This window comes from Aplysia californica, unplaced genomic scaffold, assembly GCF_000002075.1.
Source record: "Aplysia californica isolate F4 #8 unplaced genomic scaffold, AplCal3.0 scaffold00825, whole genome shotgun sequence".
In the NCBI taxonomy this organism is placed as follows: domain Eukaryota; kingdom Metazoa; phylum Mollusca; class Gastropoda; order Aplysiida; family Aplysiidae; genus Aplysia; species Aplysia californica.
The window spans coordinates 160,804-181,148 of record NW_004798095.1 but is presented as its reverse complement, the minus strand read 5'-3'; the positions used below and the strand labels follow the sequence as shown (position 1 = coordinate 181,148).

Sequence of the window (20,345 nt, the reverse complement as noted above, 5' to 3'; positions counted from 1 at the left end):
ATCTAGACCACACCTCATGTGCGAAAGAAAATATGAAAACCGGTAAGTATAACCATTTTTTTGCCCACTGCAAACATCATTATATAAATGTGTGGTAAATAAATGCATAAATAACTGTATTTCCACAGTTAGCAACTTACAGGTAGAGACAAATATAGATGCAGCCACACATCTCTTCAGTAGCATTTTTCTTTTAGAGAGACTGTGGCTTAGAATAAAGACATGGCTATTAATTTTAACTCTACAGACCCGAGCACACAATGAGCATGCCCTGTCTTTGTTTTACTGCCACCTAACACACACCTCAGTGTCCAGAGATATTAAAGAGGTCATAAAAGTACTAGAGTCCAGGGGCAGTGATGTCGTGTTTGCCTGCTATGGGCGTGCGTCTGTCTACCCGCACCGTCATGGACGCTCAGCATCCCTGAGTAGGCACATCCTCCCCCCCCCCCATCCCCAGTCATTTTTTACAAAGGCGAGGTTACTGCCATGCCCTCCCCCTTACCAGTATAGATGCTCAGCGTCCCTCCCAGTGTGAGCACACAAATCCCCCGTTTGTTTACAAGAGTGAGGTCTCTGTCACAAGCTCTAGCAGTAAAATAACCTCTTTGGACGGTATACATCTGGTAGTCAACTCTAAGGAGATGACATACTGGTCTTGTAGGTTCAGGGGACCAGGGCTTTGAGGGTTAAGTGTTTCATACCATTTTATTAAATACACAAAACAATATTCTCTCACTAAGACTGACAGGCAACTTCAAATCCCTCTGTGCCTCTGGAGGACACTTTTATTTCCAGAAACAAAACTGCATGTATTTGATAGGCCGAGCAGTTTTTGTAGTCTTCATAATACACAAAGTTTCAGACAACTGTGTCTTTCTGGAATGAACACTGAAATCACAGGCGCCTCTTTCACTACTTCAGAAAAGATTATAAATGTTTCACTTTAATAGGCAGAAAAAGATTTTGTCAGTTTGTTAATGTTATAGTGTGTGCAATCTGCAGTTTGCATTGTATGAAGTATACTTCCCAGGAAGCCGAGAATGTTTTTGAGTCTTGATCTACAGGCTCCTATGGTAATAACAGTTGTAAAGTACCTAGAGCATGCTGTAGAGCATGGATATGCACTGTATAAATGAATTTATTACATCGCAGATGTAATTATAACTTTTACATCGACACAATAAAGATCATATAAAAAGACGGGCAACTTTGGCAATATTTCAAGATGAGTATGAGTGAAATACAGTATCCCAGATGACAGATGAGAGATAGTTGGTAAAATAATGTTCCCTTGGTGGAATCAATCACACATCTGCTCGCAACAGCGAGGAGCCTTACTCTTACACCACACATGCCGGTGGAGAAATTTTAACTCCTCTTCAGTATTTGAAATATCAAGCACAATGAATAAAACTAGACATCTGTGGTCTCTGTACATGATAAAACATGACGGAGTAGAGCTAAAAAAAACCTTGAATGATAAAATCATATTATTATGCAGTTTTCCTGCATATCTAAAACTGCTCAACCCCTGTCCCATTATTTTAAAGATTTAAAAATATTTAAGAGATAAAAAAAAAACTACACCATTCACTCAAACAAGACAGTTATCCCTTAAATGATGCACCAGCAACAACAACAAGAGCAGCAGCGCCATCACCAACTTGGCAGCACTGTGGGAGAAAATCTGCATGCAGATACAAATTTTTTAAAATCAATGGTATAGCACCAGATCTAAAGTATGGCCTCAGGCCGGAAGACGTAACCGATGCGATGCTCAAGAAACAGATCTATAGTGGAGTAACGTCTAAGACAAAACTCTATGAACAATACAGTAGTATTAGCAGCTGTAAAACATTTCTTTTCTTCCTTCTAAAATTCATAATCCTGATGAAAAACTTAAGTGATTCACACTCTGGCAAAGCACAACTTTTGTCACAAAGTACATGGATGACTTTCCACAACACATAGGTGATGTATATTTTGTCTCCTGGAGGTGTTCCCTTCAAGACCAGCAATGAATTTATTCTAAATGAAGTATACCTCTTAATTATCCCGTTCAATCTTCCTTACTTCAAATCCACATTCTCTTAACCAGTTAAAAAGAAGAAAATGCATTCAACATTCATTTGAGAAGCATGAAATCTTTCAGAACTTAAATACAGTCGAACCTGCACTAATGACCACTTGTCCGGTACACAAACCTTTACGTTCAACCATTTCCCACTCCCCCCCCTGTATTTTTTCTCCATATATATTATAATGACATTGTTCAAGAGGACCACCTATCCAAGATAAACACTTTTCTCTCAACACAGGACGGTCGTCTCGGACAAGTTCAACTGTAATTCACATCGTAGAGATGGGTATGCTCATTCTTTCAAGCAGAGATTACAGCCATGGTCCTGATTGTTCCATCAGTCATAAGAAGGCTGGTCCATAACTCATTCAGAACATGCTGTTTTGAGGTACTTTAGTTTAAGTAAAAGTTTTACAGCACTTGCAAACATAGCATAGACGAATCCTCTGCAAACTTTGATAAAAGGAGATGCTCATATTCCTCAGATAAAAGCTGTGGATTAGCCAGCCATCAACCCTTGCACGTCCTCCAAAACAATTTAAAACCATTTCTCCATTACTATCAGCATCAGGTAGGTCTAGCTACCACAATGGAAACATTCCAATAAAAGCACTGAAATAAAAATTATGTTTTAACATTGAGCAGGGGTAAAAAGACAAGTAAAACAAAATCCGCCCCCTTTGCGCATTCTTGGTATTATTTCAACCTTGGAAGCAAACAGTCGGACCTCGTCATACCGCCACCATGAGTCATCACAAAATAAAAGTCTCCCAGGCAACCGCCAGCACCAAGGTCATCTAGTTCACATCTGGCAACCCCAGATATTTCGCAGGTAGGCGGAGGTGGTGTGGGAGAGAGATTACCAGGCAGCGAACTAGTGGGTGAGGTGCACCATGGGTAGTGTGTACGTCTGGTGGCCAGTTCGCCGGCAGTATGGCAGGGCAAATTAACATTACTCTACTAAGGACCATATAACTCAGGCAATGTAAAGGCACAAATACTATGTTTATACATGAGGAGTTCACGGGAAAAACAAGTGACAAACTGGAGAGGTTTTACGGCGCTCGCAACTGCATAAGGTCATATGAGCACCAGAATGTTAGAGGTGTTACAAGAGAGTAAAAAACATTTAAAAAAGAAGGGGAGATAAGGACGACAGATGTTTGATTGGAAAAGGAAACAATATTTGTTTGATTGGTGGTTTATTATTATGTTTGTAGAATGGGAAATCTAACAACAATAATAAACCAACAGTCGAACAGAAGTACAGTTACGAGTCAACAAGTGTTCAAAATAGATACCCTCACAATTTTCAGTTAGAGACTATTCCTGTTTTTCCTGTAGACTCCTCATATGTGTTCCTTTTCATACATTGGTAGAACCTAGCAGTAGGTGGGGCTGGCAGTATAATGGGGTATGGTATAACGAAGTTCGACTGCATTTCTTTCTCATCTGCCTGTTGTTGGAACCTGCAGATGCGCACACTTCACAGATACAGAGGGTCAACAGAACAAGCGTTTTGAAAGCAAAGGTAGTCCGTTAACAGTTCAAGGTCAGTCAGGAATCTCTGGGTTAACCTGTTTAGTTTCGTTTAAGTAAGACTAAAACAGCACTTGCAACACGAATACATCATATGGTCGCTTTTAAGGACAAACGAGCTAACCCAGATTTCGAGGGTTTCCAGAAATTTTGACCTACACCAAAAGTGGGCATTGCCCTACCTATAGGAGATGTTTGGTTTCATTGATGTGTATATTTGTTTGGTTATAGAGAAAACTCTCCTTGTCTTCTAAAGAAACTGAACAAGGGTCCAAAATTTTTACCTTCGATTTTCTCAAAACAGAATTTTTCGGGATAGCCTCCTTGAGCTTAAAAACGACCATATAAGTGCTCAAGATTAGAGGTATTACAAGAGAGTAACATACATAGTAAGAGGGAGGAGAGATAAGATGTTTGATAGGAAAGAAGGAGCAAACAGAACCAGAGCACCCGCTAACCGCCCAAGGGTCAACTGGGCCACAAGCGGTAAGTACTTAACCAGAGATACATTTCTCATCAACCTCACCACAAATCTAAATAGATTGTTACGCACAGTCAGGATGTATGAATACCAGTACAGTATATGCTTGCAAGACATATAAAAATACAAGTAAAAACACAGATGTTCATACTGTAAAAGGATATAAGTATTATGAATAAAATCAGCCCATTCTCTTGGCATGTAACAGTTTAGGATCATAAAAAAGTTTCTTTGCATTATAAGGGGAAAGAACAACAACTGCACCCACAGCAGTTGAAATAAACAATAATATTAAACAGGTGTCCCCACTCCAAAGATTTATGATAACTCGAATATCAGAAGGCATGAAACAATTTTCAAAAACATTTCCACTGCAAGACTGCATCACATAGCTCTGATTAACAATTTCACATCACACAAAACCATCTGATGACAACATCAATCCTCTTCATAAATCAACGTAATCATACAATATCATATTTAAACCACACAAAACAGTTCTTCAACACTACTCCACCGCAGACCTGCAATAAGTCAATTCTTCCTAACACTCTCATCTCACAACTTTCATCACAAGAATGCATCAAAAGACATTTTACATAAACCTATAATTGAGCAAGGATGCCAAAAGGCGTTCAGTGCAACCATACTCGTCCTCTTTTTGTAGTGAAAAGACAAAATACCTTGATATGTTATTATGATAGGCACTTCCCATTTGCCCAATTTTTTTGCAGAAGCTGTACATTGACTGCGGCCATTGAGAATTAATGCCCTTCAAAATGAGCCATTGGTCTTTGCCTGATATGATACCAGAGTATTGAAAAAGTCTCTCTTTTGTGGGTCTGTTGAACTCACTAGATCAGCACTGGACACAAGACTTTGAGAACGAGGGAGTCATACAGCAGGAACAAGACATACTGCAATCTTAAATGTCTCTGGGACAAAAAAGTTGAGAAAGGGAGCCACTTTTCCAATTCTCCTCTCCAACCGAAAGTGGGGATTGAAGCTCCAATTTTTTTCTGTCTCTCCTCTTCAGCTAACAGTGCAAAGGAAGGTGCAATTTTTTCCACCTCTCCTTTCAAGCCAACCAGAGGCGGTGAGGCACTGGAAAGAAGCAGAGACATTTTCCATCTTCCCTCTTCACAGAGGAAGCAAACTGGTGACGTTTCCAGTCTCCTCTTCCCAGCAAACAGGTTGCAACCTCTCCAGCTTACAGTGGGGGGAGGGGAGATAAAGGAATGACGACAAGTTATTTCCTCTCCCCTCCGGACTGAGCTCAAGTCCACAAGTAGGTCGGCAACAGGGCTTCTTTCTGGCCCACCTTGGGCGTGAGACTCTCCTGATGTAGGAACTGCAGCGGAATGAGGACGAGGTGGCCGCGGATTTTGTTGAGCCACTTCATAGACTCCTCCTGATCTATCTGGGCCAGGGGTGTCACCGACTGGTACTGCCGCAGCTCCGAGAAGTTTTTCACATTGTCCGTAGGAAGGCACCGGAAAACCTAATGTTAGGAAGACACACAATTTTAGTTTTAGTAAGGTTTTACTGCGCTCACAACTGCATAAGATCATATGAGCGCCAAGGGGTCGATGTCAACAGAGAAGTCCTTACAGGGAATCGGACTTACTCTGCTCACCTCTCTAGCTTCAACAACACAAAGTCTGCTTCGACTATCAAGGCATCCCGAAAATAGCGGGTCACAAGAGTGTGACAAACATACAAAAGAAGTAGAGGACAATGATGACAGTAAGGATTACGAAAGAAAAAGCAGCAGTTCCCTGTTGTAGTTCAGGCACAGTTATGAGCATGACATTGTTAGATCAGCCCATTTACAATTCTAAACACACAATTTTACAAAAAATAAAATTTAGTAAGCTTTACAGCACTAGCAACACAATTCAGTCAAATAAATGCTGGATTAGAGGTGTTATAAGAAAGTAACAAACACACAGAAGCGAGAGATAAGGACGACAGATGTTTGATAGGAAAGAAGGAGCAAAGCATACCACAGCACCCATCAATCATCCCCTGATTTTTTTGTTTGGAATAAGGAGAAGTTTAGATTGAGAAAAGGAGTTCAGTTTGAGGACATAAAAGTGTAATTTGTGTCAAGAGAAGTAAAATTCGATCAAAGAGAAGTTTAGCTTGGGTAAAAACAGAAGCATATCAACAACCAAATAGGGTTGAGAAAAATCTGGATAGACTGACCAAAAAAAAGAGGGTATAATGGAGTTAGAACTACCAGTGGAACTCCTTGATTATCATCCCCACCCCTCTAATCCCCCCTCCAGTAAAGAGATCAACATTGAAAGGTTTAACTGTCTTGGATAAATAAAGACTTAGAATTGGAAATGACAAAAACAGATAAATACATAGTTTTTTCTAAGATTCAATAAGAGTTTTACAGCACTTGCAACACAATAAGGTCATATTAAGTGTCGAAGAAGAGATGTGTTATAAGAGAGTAACATACACAAAAAAAGAAGGAAGAGAGATATATGTTTGATAGGAAAGAAGGAGCAAACCACACCAGAGCACACGTCAACCACCCACAGATAAATAGATAGACACAATGGAAGGAGAAGAAAGAAGGCAGACATTATGAGAAGGTCCTCAAACCACCCACAGCAGAATATAGTTCCTAGTGTATGTCACATAGCACAGAAACAATTCTTTTTCTTGAGGGAGAGATAGAGACAAACCGAACCAAACCATTCAAAAAGTTTTAAATATTTTTGGGGTCCTATGTTCTATTTTTAAGAGTGCCAGATGTTAGTTTGGAACACTACATGTTCTTGATATTGAATGAGGCAGTTAAACATTGTAAAAGTAAAATCACTTGAAGGTCGCTGCTGATGTTGCTGTAATTTGTAATCATAACTTCTGAAGACAGACGGCAATATCTGCCCAGAAATATCATAATAAATAAATGATGATGATGACGAACAACCATTTACAATCTAATTGAAGAGGCACCAGACATCTATATCTATGTGCTGTCTAAACCTCTGTTTTTAAAAAATTGTAATCAAGAAATAGCCCGGAATTGCATCTTATAACAAGTCAGCAAGACACCAGCTACTTTTTAAAAGAAAAGTTAGGGCTATAGATCAGTTTGAGTAAAGAGAAGCACATTTATTGACAAAATAATGATCATGCAGTTCTGGGAAAGAGCATGACCCACACAGACAAAGAAAAACATCAGAGGGGTAAGCAAAGAAGAGGAGCCTATCAGTTGGGCCTTCCAACCTGCTACAGTACTGGTTAAACCGAAAAAGAAATTGAATGAGTAGACCACACCGGAGCATTAGCCAACCATATGCATCCTCTGATAGTGATGAAATTTCTTTCAATGACCTCTTCCTATAAGGAATTCGCTTTAGCTGACGTACAAGCATTTATCTAAAAAAACAACAACTATTAAAAACGAATACAAGAATAGGAATAACAACAACAACAACAACAACAACAACAACATCTCCTGAGTGTTTATTCTAAGATTTAAAGCTAATTTCATAATAAAAAATGCTGCACATTTTGTTGTAACTACTGAACACAAAAGCGCCAGAAGATAGAATTGGGCAGGGTAAAAAATAAAAAACAACAACAACACAACAAGGGAAATCATGAATCAGCCTCATTACTTTGTCATAGCATGTCGTGTTGACGGCCGCGCGACGGATCCACACGTCCTTGTAGAAGCTGTCCCTTGTGATGTCTGTCAGGTCCACAAAGTCTGCCTCATGCAACAAACCCAGATGCTCTCTGTGAGAAAATTGAAAATGTTAAAAAGACAACCATAAAACCAGCTGAAAGAAGTTTGAGTGTAGAAACAGGAAAAAGGCATTAACCCCACTATGAGTAATTTCGCATGAATTTATCATCCTTTTCAATACTTCAAAGTTATTAAAGACACAAGGCATTCAAGAGTAATGTCTTTTTTCCCCTATTAAATGAAGGTACTTTTACCCTCCTCCCCCAAATCAAAATCAACATAATTCATATTATTTAGAAGGTGAGCTTCTGACCCTGCCAGTCAGGGCCAACCCGGCTGAGAAGGATACAAAATCAAAGCAGAAGAGCGCCTAACCATTACACTACGGATGCCGGTTGGATAATGTCTATCTCACGCTGTGATCAGAGAGAAATGAGCTGTCAAAACTCCATAAACGATCAAAGTTTGGCATGTATTTGAATTAGTGTCATCTGCACCAGAGAGCAGAGGAAACCTGCTAAGCCAATATCATGCTTTCCCTCCTTAGCAGCTGACCCAAGAACAAAAGCCAAGATGTTGTAAGTAAGTACGGGTGAATTTATCAATTTCCACAGATAAAGATTGTTATTTAATGGAAGGCTATGAGTTTTTAACCAGGCTACGACTCTTCTATTCCAATACAGCGGCAGATTGATGATATACTCAGCTGTTTCTTGAATCTGAATGGTAACAGAATAAATTATACTCGAGACAGATTTCTTCCTCTATGTTCTGCACAGAGTGATCAGCAAGCCTACTTTTTACTGCACTGAGAAATAATTCAAGATGTCGTAATAATAACATCAGAAAGAGCATAACATGCCTGAATATAGTCCAACGGAGCGAGGATGCGAAACGGCCGGCCTGATACTGCTTCTCGTTGACCACTACGTCCACCTTGTGAATGTCCTCAAACATGACGGCGATCTCACTATCACGAGGGCCCAGCAGACTGCGATCATTGATGTTGGCAGAGCCGATGATGACAGTGTCGTCGTCCACGATCATCAACTTGCTGTGTACGTAGATAAGTTCCGTCATCTGGGCAAAGAGGAATTGATCGTCAATATTTTATTCCCTCATGGGCACAGTTTCGTTTAGTTTAATGTAGTTCTAGTAAGAGTTTTATGACACTTCAAACACAATTAGGTCATATAGGTGCAAAAGATAAGAGGTAATACAATAGAGTAACAAACATTTAAAAAATGAATTGTTACAAGGCTCCAGTTAACTAAATTATTTTGAGAGCTACTGTAAAAGAAATGATATTGATATTTAGCATACAATATCATAGGGTGTAATACAAGACTTCAGCAATTTGTTCATTATACGGTACAACCCTTAGTAAACACATAGTTACCTGTATTAAATTGAAGCACATGCAATGTGTAAACATAAAAAGAACAAAAGTAATCAAAACCAACCAGTGGTGACGAAAGTCTAGAGTGCAACAAAACATAACATACCAGCTTGTTGTCCAACTTATCCCAAGTCCGAAGGCCGCAAAAGACGATGTACTTGTTGGGGTCAGGAATCTCCCTGGCGAGCTGATGCATGAGAGAGTTTTCTCCCCGGCAGATGGAAGAGTAGTTCCAGTGAGTGACCGCCTGGAGGGCCGCCCCCGTGTTGGTGCCAAACTCACCCTCGAAGGCTGGCAGAAGCGGCATCACCACGTACACCTTGAAGGCACTGCTGCTCCTAATGAAAAAAAACAACCAAGAGATATTTTAAGGGTGGGGTGTGGACAGGGGTGAATGTGGGCGTGTGTGTGTGAGGGGGGGGGAGAAGATACACAGTGTTCGGTAAAAGTTTTACAATGCTCGCAACTTCATAAAGGGGGAGGAAGGTCAGATATTCTTTCCTGATTCTCATTGGAGGAAATTGACAGAGTACTTTGAACAGCTTCTATATATACACCCACATCAAATTCTATTAATTTACCTCTTTCAATGTATAATACATGACACCTCTCTCTCTCTTCTTTCTCACTATATTATCTCTCTCCCTTTCATCAATCTTTTTCTCCCTCTATCATTCATACATTTACTCCATCCCTCACAACTGACTGTTATAAAGATAACTCTATGGGTGGAAATAGAGCATATACATGCAATTAAACTTGTTTCTTCATGGGTTTCAGTTTCTAAACCAACATATATATTTAATCCTATCCGTACGTTATGTTTTACTGTCGTATCTATACGACGTGCGGAACTCTGTGCCACCACTTTCAAAAGAGGAAATTTACTTGGTAATCCGATCCGCACGCTTTGCATTGCAGTCTGTCATAATAATTTTTTGGGAAATACTGAAAGTATCAAAGACATCTTTGTACTAGAAGTATTCTAAAATGTGAAGAATACAAGCCCGGGGATACAAAATGACCCCAGGGAGTACGGATAGGGTTAAAAGTAAAGAGAAACACATTGGGTCTATGATGTCTTTATGTCCAGGGACAAACCAAACAAGGACAACTTTCAGTGTGAGTCCACTTGTGTATATGTATGAGTGCACATGCATGCATTTTTAAGAGTGTGAGTGGATCAAAGGAAATACATGCACGCACGCACACACGCTAGCACACACACACGCTGTCACACACCCTCACACACGCACGCACACACACACACACGCGCACACACACAAACACACGCACACAAACACACACAAACACACGCACACAAACACACACACACACGCACACACATGTGCCAGGCGACGACTCTCCTAAATATATAACTAACAAACCTGTGTGCTCGCAGGATTCGTTTATAGAGGGCGTTTCCTATACAGTTGTGAACAGTGTTGGAGGTGCCTGTCTGAGTGATGAAGAACTGGTTCTGGAAAAACAGGGTGACGATCACAGACAGTGAGTACAGAAAAATATTAGTCTTCTCAAGCTTCAAATTTTCAAAGTTTGGGAGTTGAAACCAACTTCAAAAGTACTGTGAACTCAATGAGAGACACAAAAATCTAATAAAAAAGACTTTAAAATTTGAAGGAAAAGAATAAAAAAACTAAAAACAGTATAACTGACTTTCTAGAAAGAACAACCTAGCTCGTTACATTTTTTTAATAAACAGACAAACCTTTACAAGATGAACACCCATTGTTAAGGAGAAAAGTGGTCATCTTAAACAGGTGTTTCTCTTGACAGTGTCATTACGGCATAGGAAACGCAAGGGAGGAACAGGAAATAGGTCATTTATAAGATGATTGTCTTGGACAGGTAGTCATTTGAGCAGGTTCGACAGTATTTTTATAGTTTCGGGCAGTCGGGGTGGTGGTGGTGGTGGTGGTGGTGGGGGGGGGAGAATAATAAGTTCCTCATCCTTAAATCTTATTTTTTTGTTGATGTCAATACACAACCTCTCACAGGAAAGGAGGCAGAGATTCTAGGTCAAATAATCCAGGATAACAGGCTTGGGGGAAAAAGGCTTCTATATCGCACTTGGTGAAGTGGCAAAAGATTTGGACCGACCTGGGGGCCCTGGTTGTTGAGTGGCCAGTTATTTCAAGTGATGAGGTCTACTTTTCTTTGTCGTTTTTTTGTCACTTGCCCATTTATCTGAGATTGATGCCAGCTGATTAGCAGAAAAAGGTGCGAAAGATAGTGTTCAATAGTGTATTACGAACATACTTATTATAACAAGTAACTGTTACAGATAGAGATTCGAGGAATATAGATGCATGTCAAGATGTATGCCAAGGATCTGAGAGCAATGATGATTTTAGATAAGATGGTGGTGGTGAATGATGATGTGGAATGGTGTTTATGTAATGTTAGCGTTGGTCCTATCGTCCTCTGCTCCACTGAGTCACGAGGAACAGAGACGAGGGCTACTAGATGGGTGGTTGCTGATTAGAGGGGGGGGGGGGGGGGGGGGGGGGGGGAGGAGTCATCTTGTCCTTTTATTTTTCTCTAATAATCTTTTTCATGCTGATCAAATGAACAAAGATTGTGTCTTGTAAAAATATAACCTTGAATTCCCACAATGCAGCACCTTTGAAATGACTTATTTAGTTTTAGCTAGGTATGCTGAAGTACACTAATATGACAAAAGCAAATTTGAACAGGGAAAAAGTTACAAAGTCAGACAGAACCCAAAACATCATAGGGAAAGAAAAGAAGTAGGACCTATCAGTGGCGTCCTTCAACCACAAACAATTTAAGTCAGGGTGTTAAACAAACACAAAAATAAATTAACCCAACCCCCCCCCCCCCAGAACACAGGCCTCAAAAAGTTGAAGGATTAAGAAAAAAGGGGGGAGGGGGGCACAAAACAAACCTCAATATAGATGAAGTCCCTTGCATTCTCTATGCAATGCTCATACGCCTTGTGTATGGAGTTTTCTGTTTCTCCGACACCTGCAGACCAACCTGTGCAACTCCGTAGAACCTGAAACATTGACATTGAAAGCAGTTGCAAAGAGATAGTATGTAATTATAATGGTTTGATGGCCAGTACTTCTACTATTAGTGAATTATTCTTATTTTGAAAATTAGTAAAACTGACTGTAACTAATAACCCTAATAATCCTGTACACAAGAGAGTACCTATCATAAAGTAAAATATATTGCTCATTGTAACCACAAAATACGAGTCAATAAACACTGCTCCACACAACGACACATAGTAAATTTATTTATTAAAAAATCGAAGCAAATATCGAACAGACTGGATCGAAAGCCCTTACTCTAACTGAATTTGATCTTAGTACAAGTTAAAAAGAAGCACATCAACACTATAATGGTCATAAAGGGCCAGATAAAAGTAAGTCCCACAACAGAAATCAATTGCTGCTTCACTTAAAAGTATACGTCATAATAATATACAGGCTCAAATAATTTACATTTACCACCACTTTCACCTCAAAGAGTTTACATCAAGAATCAATAGAAACAAAAAAAACCCTCCAAGACATAAAGAGAAACAACAACTTTATCTATAATTCGAAGTATAAAACAATGTCATGCTTACCTGCACTCTCACCTCAAGGAGTATTTATTAGCAAGAGACAAGAAAAAGAAAAAAAAAAATCTCCGAAGACATAGAGACAGAAACAAAAAACAAATTTTTAATTTAAAGGGTAAAAACAATGTCAAGCTCACCTGCACTTTGACTTCGAACGTGATATCCCTGATAAGGCGTGGAATGTACACTTTAGTGGTTGTCTTTGGGGTCAGCAGTGGGAAGTTGGGGTTCTTCTTACACTTCTCCAGCTGAAGAGTTGCACAATAAGCTTTGTTATTACAGATGGAAAATATAAACACTTTTATAGTGCGGTAGAAAATTTGTGGTGCAACTTATCCTCAAATATCTCTTTAACGGACGAAATAATGTCAACCATACTTTGCACAGCAGTATGTATCAATTTGTCTTTACTTAATAATATTTTTCTACAACAATTGCCGCTAAATTAAGCATTTTGGGTCATATATTTATATAAAATACTACAAATCTCTGTTACACGGAAAATGGGATAGTTCACAGCACGGCCCGCTTCTAACACACATTTTTGCATACCCATATGGCCTATGTCATAGCTGACCTATGGCAATTTTTTCGTGGCAAAACTTGTAACAAGATATTAATTTTATAGTGAACACCACTTTGCACTAAAGGTTCTCAAAACATGCATTCAAAAAGCATACTGTTACTATTAGACAAAAATGACCGACTTGCTAATAAAAGCGATATAGCCCCAGCTGTAAGCATTTTAAAATCTGTAGAAACCACCCACTTGGATTTTTTATTAGCATTTATTAAGGAAATTTTTTGGGAATACAGCTAACAGGTGCCAACAAAAATATTGATCTGTAGACAACTTGATACAAGTCATTGCGCACAGCTAGAGAGTCTATGTTCAATAGTTTAGGAAATATTTGACAATAAATTGTGCCACGAATTTTTGACCGCACTATAGTGTTATGGATCCAAAATGATATAGCATTTGTCACTACCAATGTGGAATACAATAATTCTTGTTGTTCTTGGGGTAAAAAACAATAAGTTTTAATATTGAAGACTCAGAATACAATAACTTCATAGTTCAAACCTTTGTGAGAAATTACAATTTAGTTACCACAAGCCTTATTAAGCAAACTGTCATCAGTGCCGATTTAGGTAAAACTTTGTAGGTTATTGGGCATGCTTCATTATATGATTTTATGAGTTTGTTTAAGTTTACCACTACTGAGATATAGATCTAAAAGAGCCATATGCTTTTTCATCTAGACCTGTTGTGTACATGTGTGAGAGTTGTGAGTGTGCGCGAGTGTGTGTGTGTGTGTGAGTGCGTGTGTGTATGTGTGTGAAAAAGACCTGTTGTGTACATGCGTGAGAGTTGTGAGTGTGCGCGAGTGTGTGTGTGTGTGTGAGTGCGTGTGTGTATGTGTGTGTGTGTGTGTGTGTGTGTGTGTGTGTGTGTGAGAGAGAGAGAGAGAGAGAGAGAGAGAGAGAGAGAGAGAGAAAGAGAGAGAGAGATAGAGAAAGACAGAGAGAGAGAGAAAAAAAAAGAATACCACAAATGTGCCACACAAATACCCATTGACTTTGATCATTATCATTACTTTTGTAAAGTTCCAGCGTCCGATGAAGTGCCTGGCCAAGTCGCGTGCACTCTTGCCATACAACACACAGCCGATGTCGTGCCAGGGCATGCGGGGGCACTTGGTTCTGTCAATGAAATCTGGAATGAAAAGTTGTGTGAATCTGAGATGTAGTTTCCAGGAAATCCATTCTGCACTATAACGACAGCCATGTGACTTTACTTTCATTCAGAAAAAAACCCACAGCAGTCAAGAACACATCAAAGCATAATCTATTCCACCCACAGGAGGAGGAAATGAAACGAGAATATAAAAACCTCCAAAAACTAGAAGGAACAGAGGTGCCAACCGGCTACGATAAAAAATCTGACATGTACACACCTCATAGAAATGCATACAAAGGGACTCAAAATTTACGGACCATATTGTCTAATCTAACCTATTTTCAAATAAAGAGCAATACAACAGGCTCAAGTGTGGCAAAATCTAATTTCAGAAATACAGATTTCTAGATTTAACGGCAATATTGGCATCTTATTTACTTGTAATGTTTCAAACATTCAATATTTCCTGGTGCCACTCCACAAATCCCAGAAATGGGACATTGTGACGACAGTACCTTCAAATGGCTGTTCCAGATTGACGAAGTCCTTGTAAATAAAGTTGACGTAATCTTTGCCAATCCAGAGTTTGGTCGACCCCAGCAGCCCCCGCTCCAAGATGTCCTCCTCGCTGCTTGTGTGCTGTAGCCCTCCCTGTGACGGTGGGACAGGCAGTCTGAGGACAGTCATCAGTTGGAAATGTTTTACTTCCCCATCGACACAATTAAGATTATTTTGGGGGCATCCAATCTGGCCCTTGCTACTCAAGGCTAGCCAACCTGGTCTGTGTATAAAGCAGCATCTCAACAGACAGACTGAGATGCTTGATAAAACAACTTCTCTTTTCATGTTTTGTTTCTTTGAGGAAAGAGGAGCACATCGACTCAAAAATGAACATCTAGCACTAAGAAAACGCAAAAACAGACAGAAACAACAGAGGGTACGAAAAGAAGTAGGACCTACCAGTGGCACCCTACAATCACCCGGTAACTTCCCAACGGTGGTATCAAATTCTCCTCTTCTCCATGCAGCGGTGAAGAGCTTAACCATAACAGAACAGACATCAATTGTGAGTAACAAGACAATGCAGACATGGTTGGGTTTTTTCATTGTTTTGCAGTATAACTTTACAGTGACTGTTTTTGTTGCTTTCACTATTCTTATAAAAAAATGTACGCCTTGGTAGAAACAGGTAATTTTGAAGATTATCCACAAGATACTGCGCTTTCCCAAGTCCAATTTTTTTTAACGACTAGACTTACACAGTTCAAGGCAAGGCAAGAAAAATGAGCTTAGTTTGAGAACAGACACGCACAAAAACAAAATAATTAATGGCCACTTAAAGCAGGAAAGAAGAGAGACAAAAACAAAAAACAGAGGAGAAGAAAAAACATAGAACCTTCCAATAGACCGGCCTATACACCGGCATACAATAAAAAGTGTGAAAGAAGACACAGTAAGAAGATAAATAAAGAAAGTGGCTCTCTGTAGCTGACTTTCTATCCTCCTGCAATCTCAGGGTGTTTTCAAGCATGGATCAGACTTACAAAAAGGGGAACACTACCTTCTTAATACCCTCATTAAACTAACTCGCAATAAAGACATTTTCACAACAGGTTCATACATACACAAAAAAAAAAAAGAAAAGGAGTGGGAGGGCAGAGAAAGTGTATACATGAGTGAATTGTAAAATGTTCTGTCTTAAAATTAGTTAAAATCTTTCATTGTTGAAGAGACAGAAAACACAAACTACTCTATTTTACTTCCTCTAGTCTGTTCACAGTCATGAATGTGTGCACTTGAGTACAAAAGTATGTGTAGTCTAATTTGTATGTGCACATGTGAATAAGTGTGTAAGTGTGCATTAGTGTGTGTGTGTGTGTGTGTGTGTTGTGTGTGTGTGTGTGTGTGTGCGTGCGTGTGCGTGTGTGTGTGTGTGTGTGTGTGTGTGTGTGTGTGTGTGTGTGTGTGCGTGCCTGCGTGCGTGCATGTATGCCTTCATTTATATGCCCAAATATCAATTTTTTTTCAGTTATTGTTTTTTGTACATGGATTTATGTAAAGCACAGAGAGCTGTGTGCACATGGGAGTAGACGCTGTGTAATGACCTACATCAACACTATCATTACCTGTCCTTAAGATCGCCCTTTTCATACAGCTCCAAACTACTCTTCCTCTCATGTCTCTTCAGCTTGTCAACTCCTTCTCGAAATGACTGGACCTGAATTTGACAGTGGGGAGAGGAGGAGGTAGAGAAGAAACATGCCACAACCATTAGAGGTTTAGAGGTAAATTCTTGTATACAACAACCCCCACCCCCACTTCACAAAAGAAAAGAACCCAAACCAATTTTTAAAAAATTAATACACATCCAACTTGTGTAACATAAACTCAAACCTTGAATCTATCCTAAACATTGATCCACTTCAGCATTACAACTCTGATAACAAAATAAAATTTTACATATTTCAATAACATAACATAGCTATCTATCATCATAGTAAATTAAAATTTGAATATTGAATTATTATCCAAACTTCCAAGCTCAAGATTCTAAGAAAACACATTCACAATTGAAACTGACAGATGTTTTTCCTTGTGGAAAATGTAACTTGTTGCTACCTATAACTTGGGGTTGGGATGGGGTGGGGTGGCCTTTCTCTCTTTAATGACCCATCCCTTTTCTCTTCTCTAGACCTTGCTGTTTGCTGAGTGTGCTACTATATTTTCTTGCAGAAAGGTGAATAAAAGGTGACAAAATCATGAATATAGAAAAAGGATGGCCTGTCAGAAAAAAATAGGTCAACAAGACATGAAACAGGTCAAGATCACACTGACAACTCATGTGTTTGACAAAGTTTATATCAGTGCCCTGCCACACTCACCAGTTTCAGTCTGGACTTGGAGGTTGGAAACTTCACATTCTGGTTGTAGAACAAGCGTTCGTCCACTCGCTCAGGCACTTGTGGCGTTCGCACCATACTTTCGAACTTGGAAACGTTGAAAATCATTTTCCATCGTCGGCGAGCAGCATGAGACGGGTCATCGGCGGATGATCTTGACCCATTGTCCCCCTCTCCACCGTCGTTGTTGTTTTCTTCTTTAAGGTGCAGCATCTTGCGTAAGGCGTTCATGGCATTAGCGGCTCCGGAAAAGTTGATACCTCCGAGAGAGGTTGCCGTGCCAGGGGTGGAATTCTCCTTAGAACGATTTGGCTCCTTCCCAACTGGTGTCTGCTTGTCACTTGTGATGAGGTCTGAGTTCGAAGCCCGGGACCCTGCGGATGAGTTACTATCCGCACGAGGTTTTTCCTCATCGTGGTTGGCCGGCAGACCATTAGCGCCACCTGCATGCTCAGTTTTCAAACTCGTACCACCACCGCTGCTGTCTTCAGTCTTTCGATAGATGCCTTTATTTTCTGGAATAACCAGCTCCAGGCTTCTTTTGTTCTTTGACCGTCGCTTCCACAAGTGAGAGGCTTTGATTACTCTTTCGCCAGACGGTGTCTCACCAGAACTTGCCCCACTCGGAGCCCCAGCATCTTTTTTCTTCCTCCTTCCAAGAGGAGACCTTGAGGATTTTTTTGCTGCAACTGGTGACCTTTTAGGGTCATCAGCAAAAGGTGAACACACAATCTCTTTATCAATGGAATCTTGGTGAACGACTATAGTGACCTCTTCATGGGCAACTGTGCTGCTACCGTCCGCAGTAGAAGCTTTAAAATGACTGAGATCACCAATCTCCTTGAACGGCTGCATAGATTCATTAATTTCGTCTATAGCACTCTCACTAAAGCCCTCCATGTCCACTATACTAGATTGTTGTCGCAGCAACTGTTTCTGACCTTGCTGTCTGACAACCCCGTCATTCTTCGCTGGACTGTCCACTTCCCTGGAATCTTCACCCAAGGCCTGTTTATCACTAGCACTGATCCCCTTCTCAGTGCTCGAAGTGTCAGCATCATTACACAACTCATGACCTTTCACAACGACATTGGCCTCAACAGGCTGACCTGCGAACTCAGACGTCACATTTCGATTCGTGGAAGACGGAGAATCCGACACTCCTGCCGCTCCTGCTGGCGGATCACAGTCGGGGGCGGAGCCACTAACAAGATCTCCATTCTGGTTGGTGTTTTGAACAGCCTCTGCAGCATCACTGTGGTTTTCACTTTTATGCTGAGACACGGTTTCTCCATTTTCTAAAACCTTGTCTGCCGGGGTGACAATGACCGAAGGCCCTGTATCCATGGCACTCAAGTTTTCATCTGATGTCATCTAGAGATGGAAAAGAAAAAGATTTGATGTTAATCCTTTGACAATTCGAAACTTTTCTAACTCTTGGAGACAAAAGACATAGACTACATAATCAACAACTGTTACAGTTTTGTGAACAATTATTAATTTTAGCTTGATAGGCCAGAATTTGTACAGTTTTCTAAAATGTAAGAATTGTTGAACAGGACTGAAGGAACATTTTTACGTCACATTCACCAGCAAAGACACAAATACTCGGGGAAATGTAGTATACCAGAGTCCCATTTGATTTTGTAGAAGCAGCCAGTCTTCTAAAGGTATGTTATAGTAGGAAATCTAGACAAAAATCATCTCTAATCTAAAGCGAAAACAAGCACAAGCAATCACAAAATGAGCAGATCGTGCATAGAGTACAGAAGAGAAATAGAACATGAGTGGAGACTCTTTATACAAGACAAATCACTAGTTTGTTTTACATGGCTTCTTCTCTAATTCCTAGCAAAGAAGTACTGCCTTTAGTGGGTTGGGAGAGGGGGGGGGGGGAATAGAACCATAGTGAATCAATAGGCAGCGCAACTCCTCTGAAGGTTAAATATTGCACACAAAAAGAACCAAATTTAGATGTACGACATATGTATGTGACATTCACTCTGGGGTAACGTTTCTACCTTTTTCCTTCATTCATCCTCTCAAAGCTTCTAGGGCCTTAGACTCAGAAAAAAAAAAGAAGTAATAAAACATTAATGAAAACAAAAGTAGAACAGGAAGGATGTTTCAGCTGGTGTGAGCGAGGTTATCTCTGTCTTTAAAAACCATATCAACCACATACTTGATGAACAACCACTCGCCTTGAACAATAGAGACAAAAAACATTTTTTGTAATTCTTTACACTCTAGGCAGACGAAAGGAAGAAAGGAGAGAGGGGGACAGAGAGCTAGAGATCTAACAATAGAGAGAGAGAGAGAGAGAGAGAGAGAGAGAGAGAGAGAGAGAGAGAGAGAGAGAGAGAGAGAGAGAGAGAGAGAGAGAGAGATAAGAGAGAGAAACAAACCAATAAAACCTAACAGCAAGTCAAATACATACCAGAATCTATAACTTACGAGACAAAGACAATAACCTTATCCACACACAAAAAAAATACAGGAACAAAAAACCCTCAAATTTGCACATTACAGATTTTAACCACAGTGGTAATTGTAATACATCACACTACAGCTTACACACTAACAAGCAAGCAAACAACAACAATTAAAGAAAAAAAGGGCAATTCAATTCTACTGACCACAGAGAGCTCAGTGTGACTAGAATGTTCTCTGGCCGACAGTGGAGATCCTCCGGGCGAAGGAGGCTTCAGGCTGACAGAGCCAAGGTCTTTCATTCTGTAATAGGGGACATTAAGTGGAGGCCACTGAAACATCTCCACCCACGGAAAATGACTCATAACCGTAGGCCCTAAGCTTTAGTTTTAGCTTGGTTTAGTTTTAGTAAGTTTTACCGCATTCACAACTGCATAAGGTCATATGAGAGCCATAGGGCGGATGTCAACAGAGAAGTCCAAACAGGTAATCAGGCTTACT

General features: G+C 40.0%; 1 protein-coding gene across 1 annotated transcript in view; it reads right to left on the bottom strand.

Annotated features, from left to right (window-relative positions):
* Nucleotides 1–4,761: 4,761 nt before the first annotated feature.
* LOC101857283 (phospholipase D1) overlaps nucleotides 4,762–20,345 on the bottom strand; it is a gene marked incomplete at its 5' end in the record, with an annotated part of 39,535 nt that continues 23,951 nt past the window's right edge. Inside the window, 12 exon segments of the mRNA XM_013088883.2 lie at nucleotides 4,762–5,604; nucleotides 7,748–7,868; nucleotides 8,681–8,898; nucleotides 9,324–9,555; nucleotides 10,606–10,697; nucleotides 12,147–12,257; nucleotides 12,971–13,081; nucleotides 14,432–14,550; nucleotides 15,030–15,187; nucleotides 16,641–16,732; nucleotides 17,397–18,788; nucleotides 20,051–20,147. Of these exon segments, the coding sequence (XP_012944337.1) occupies nucleotides 5,380–5,604; nucleotides 7,748–7,868; nucleotides 8,681–8,898; nucleotides 9,324–9,555; nucleotides 10,606–10,697; nucleotides 12,147–12,257; nucleotides 12,971–13,081; nucleotides 14,432–14,550; nucleotides 15,030–15,187; nucleotides 16,641–16,732; nucleotides 17,397–18,788; nucleotides 20,051–20,147 (2,968 nt within the window).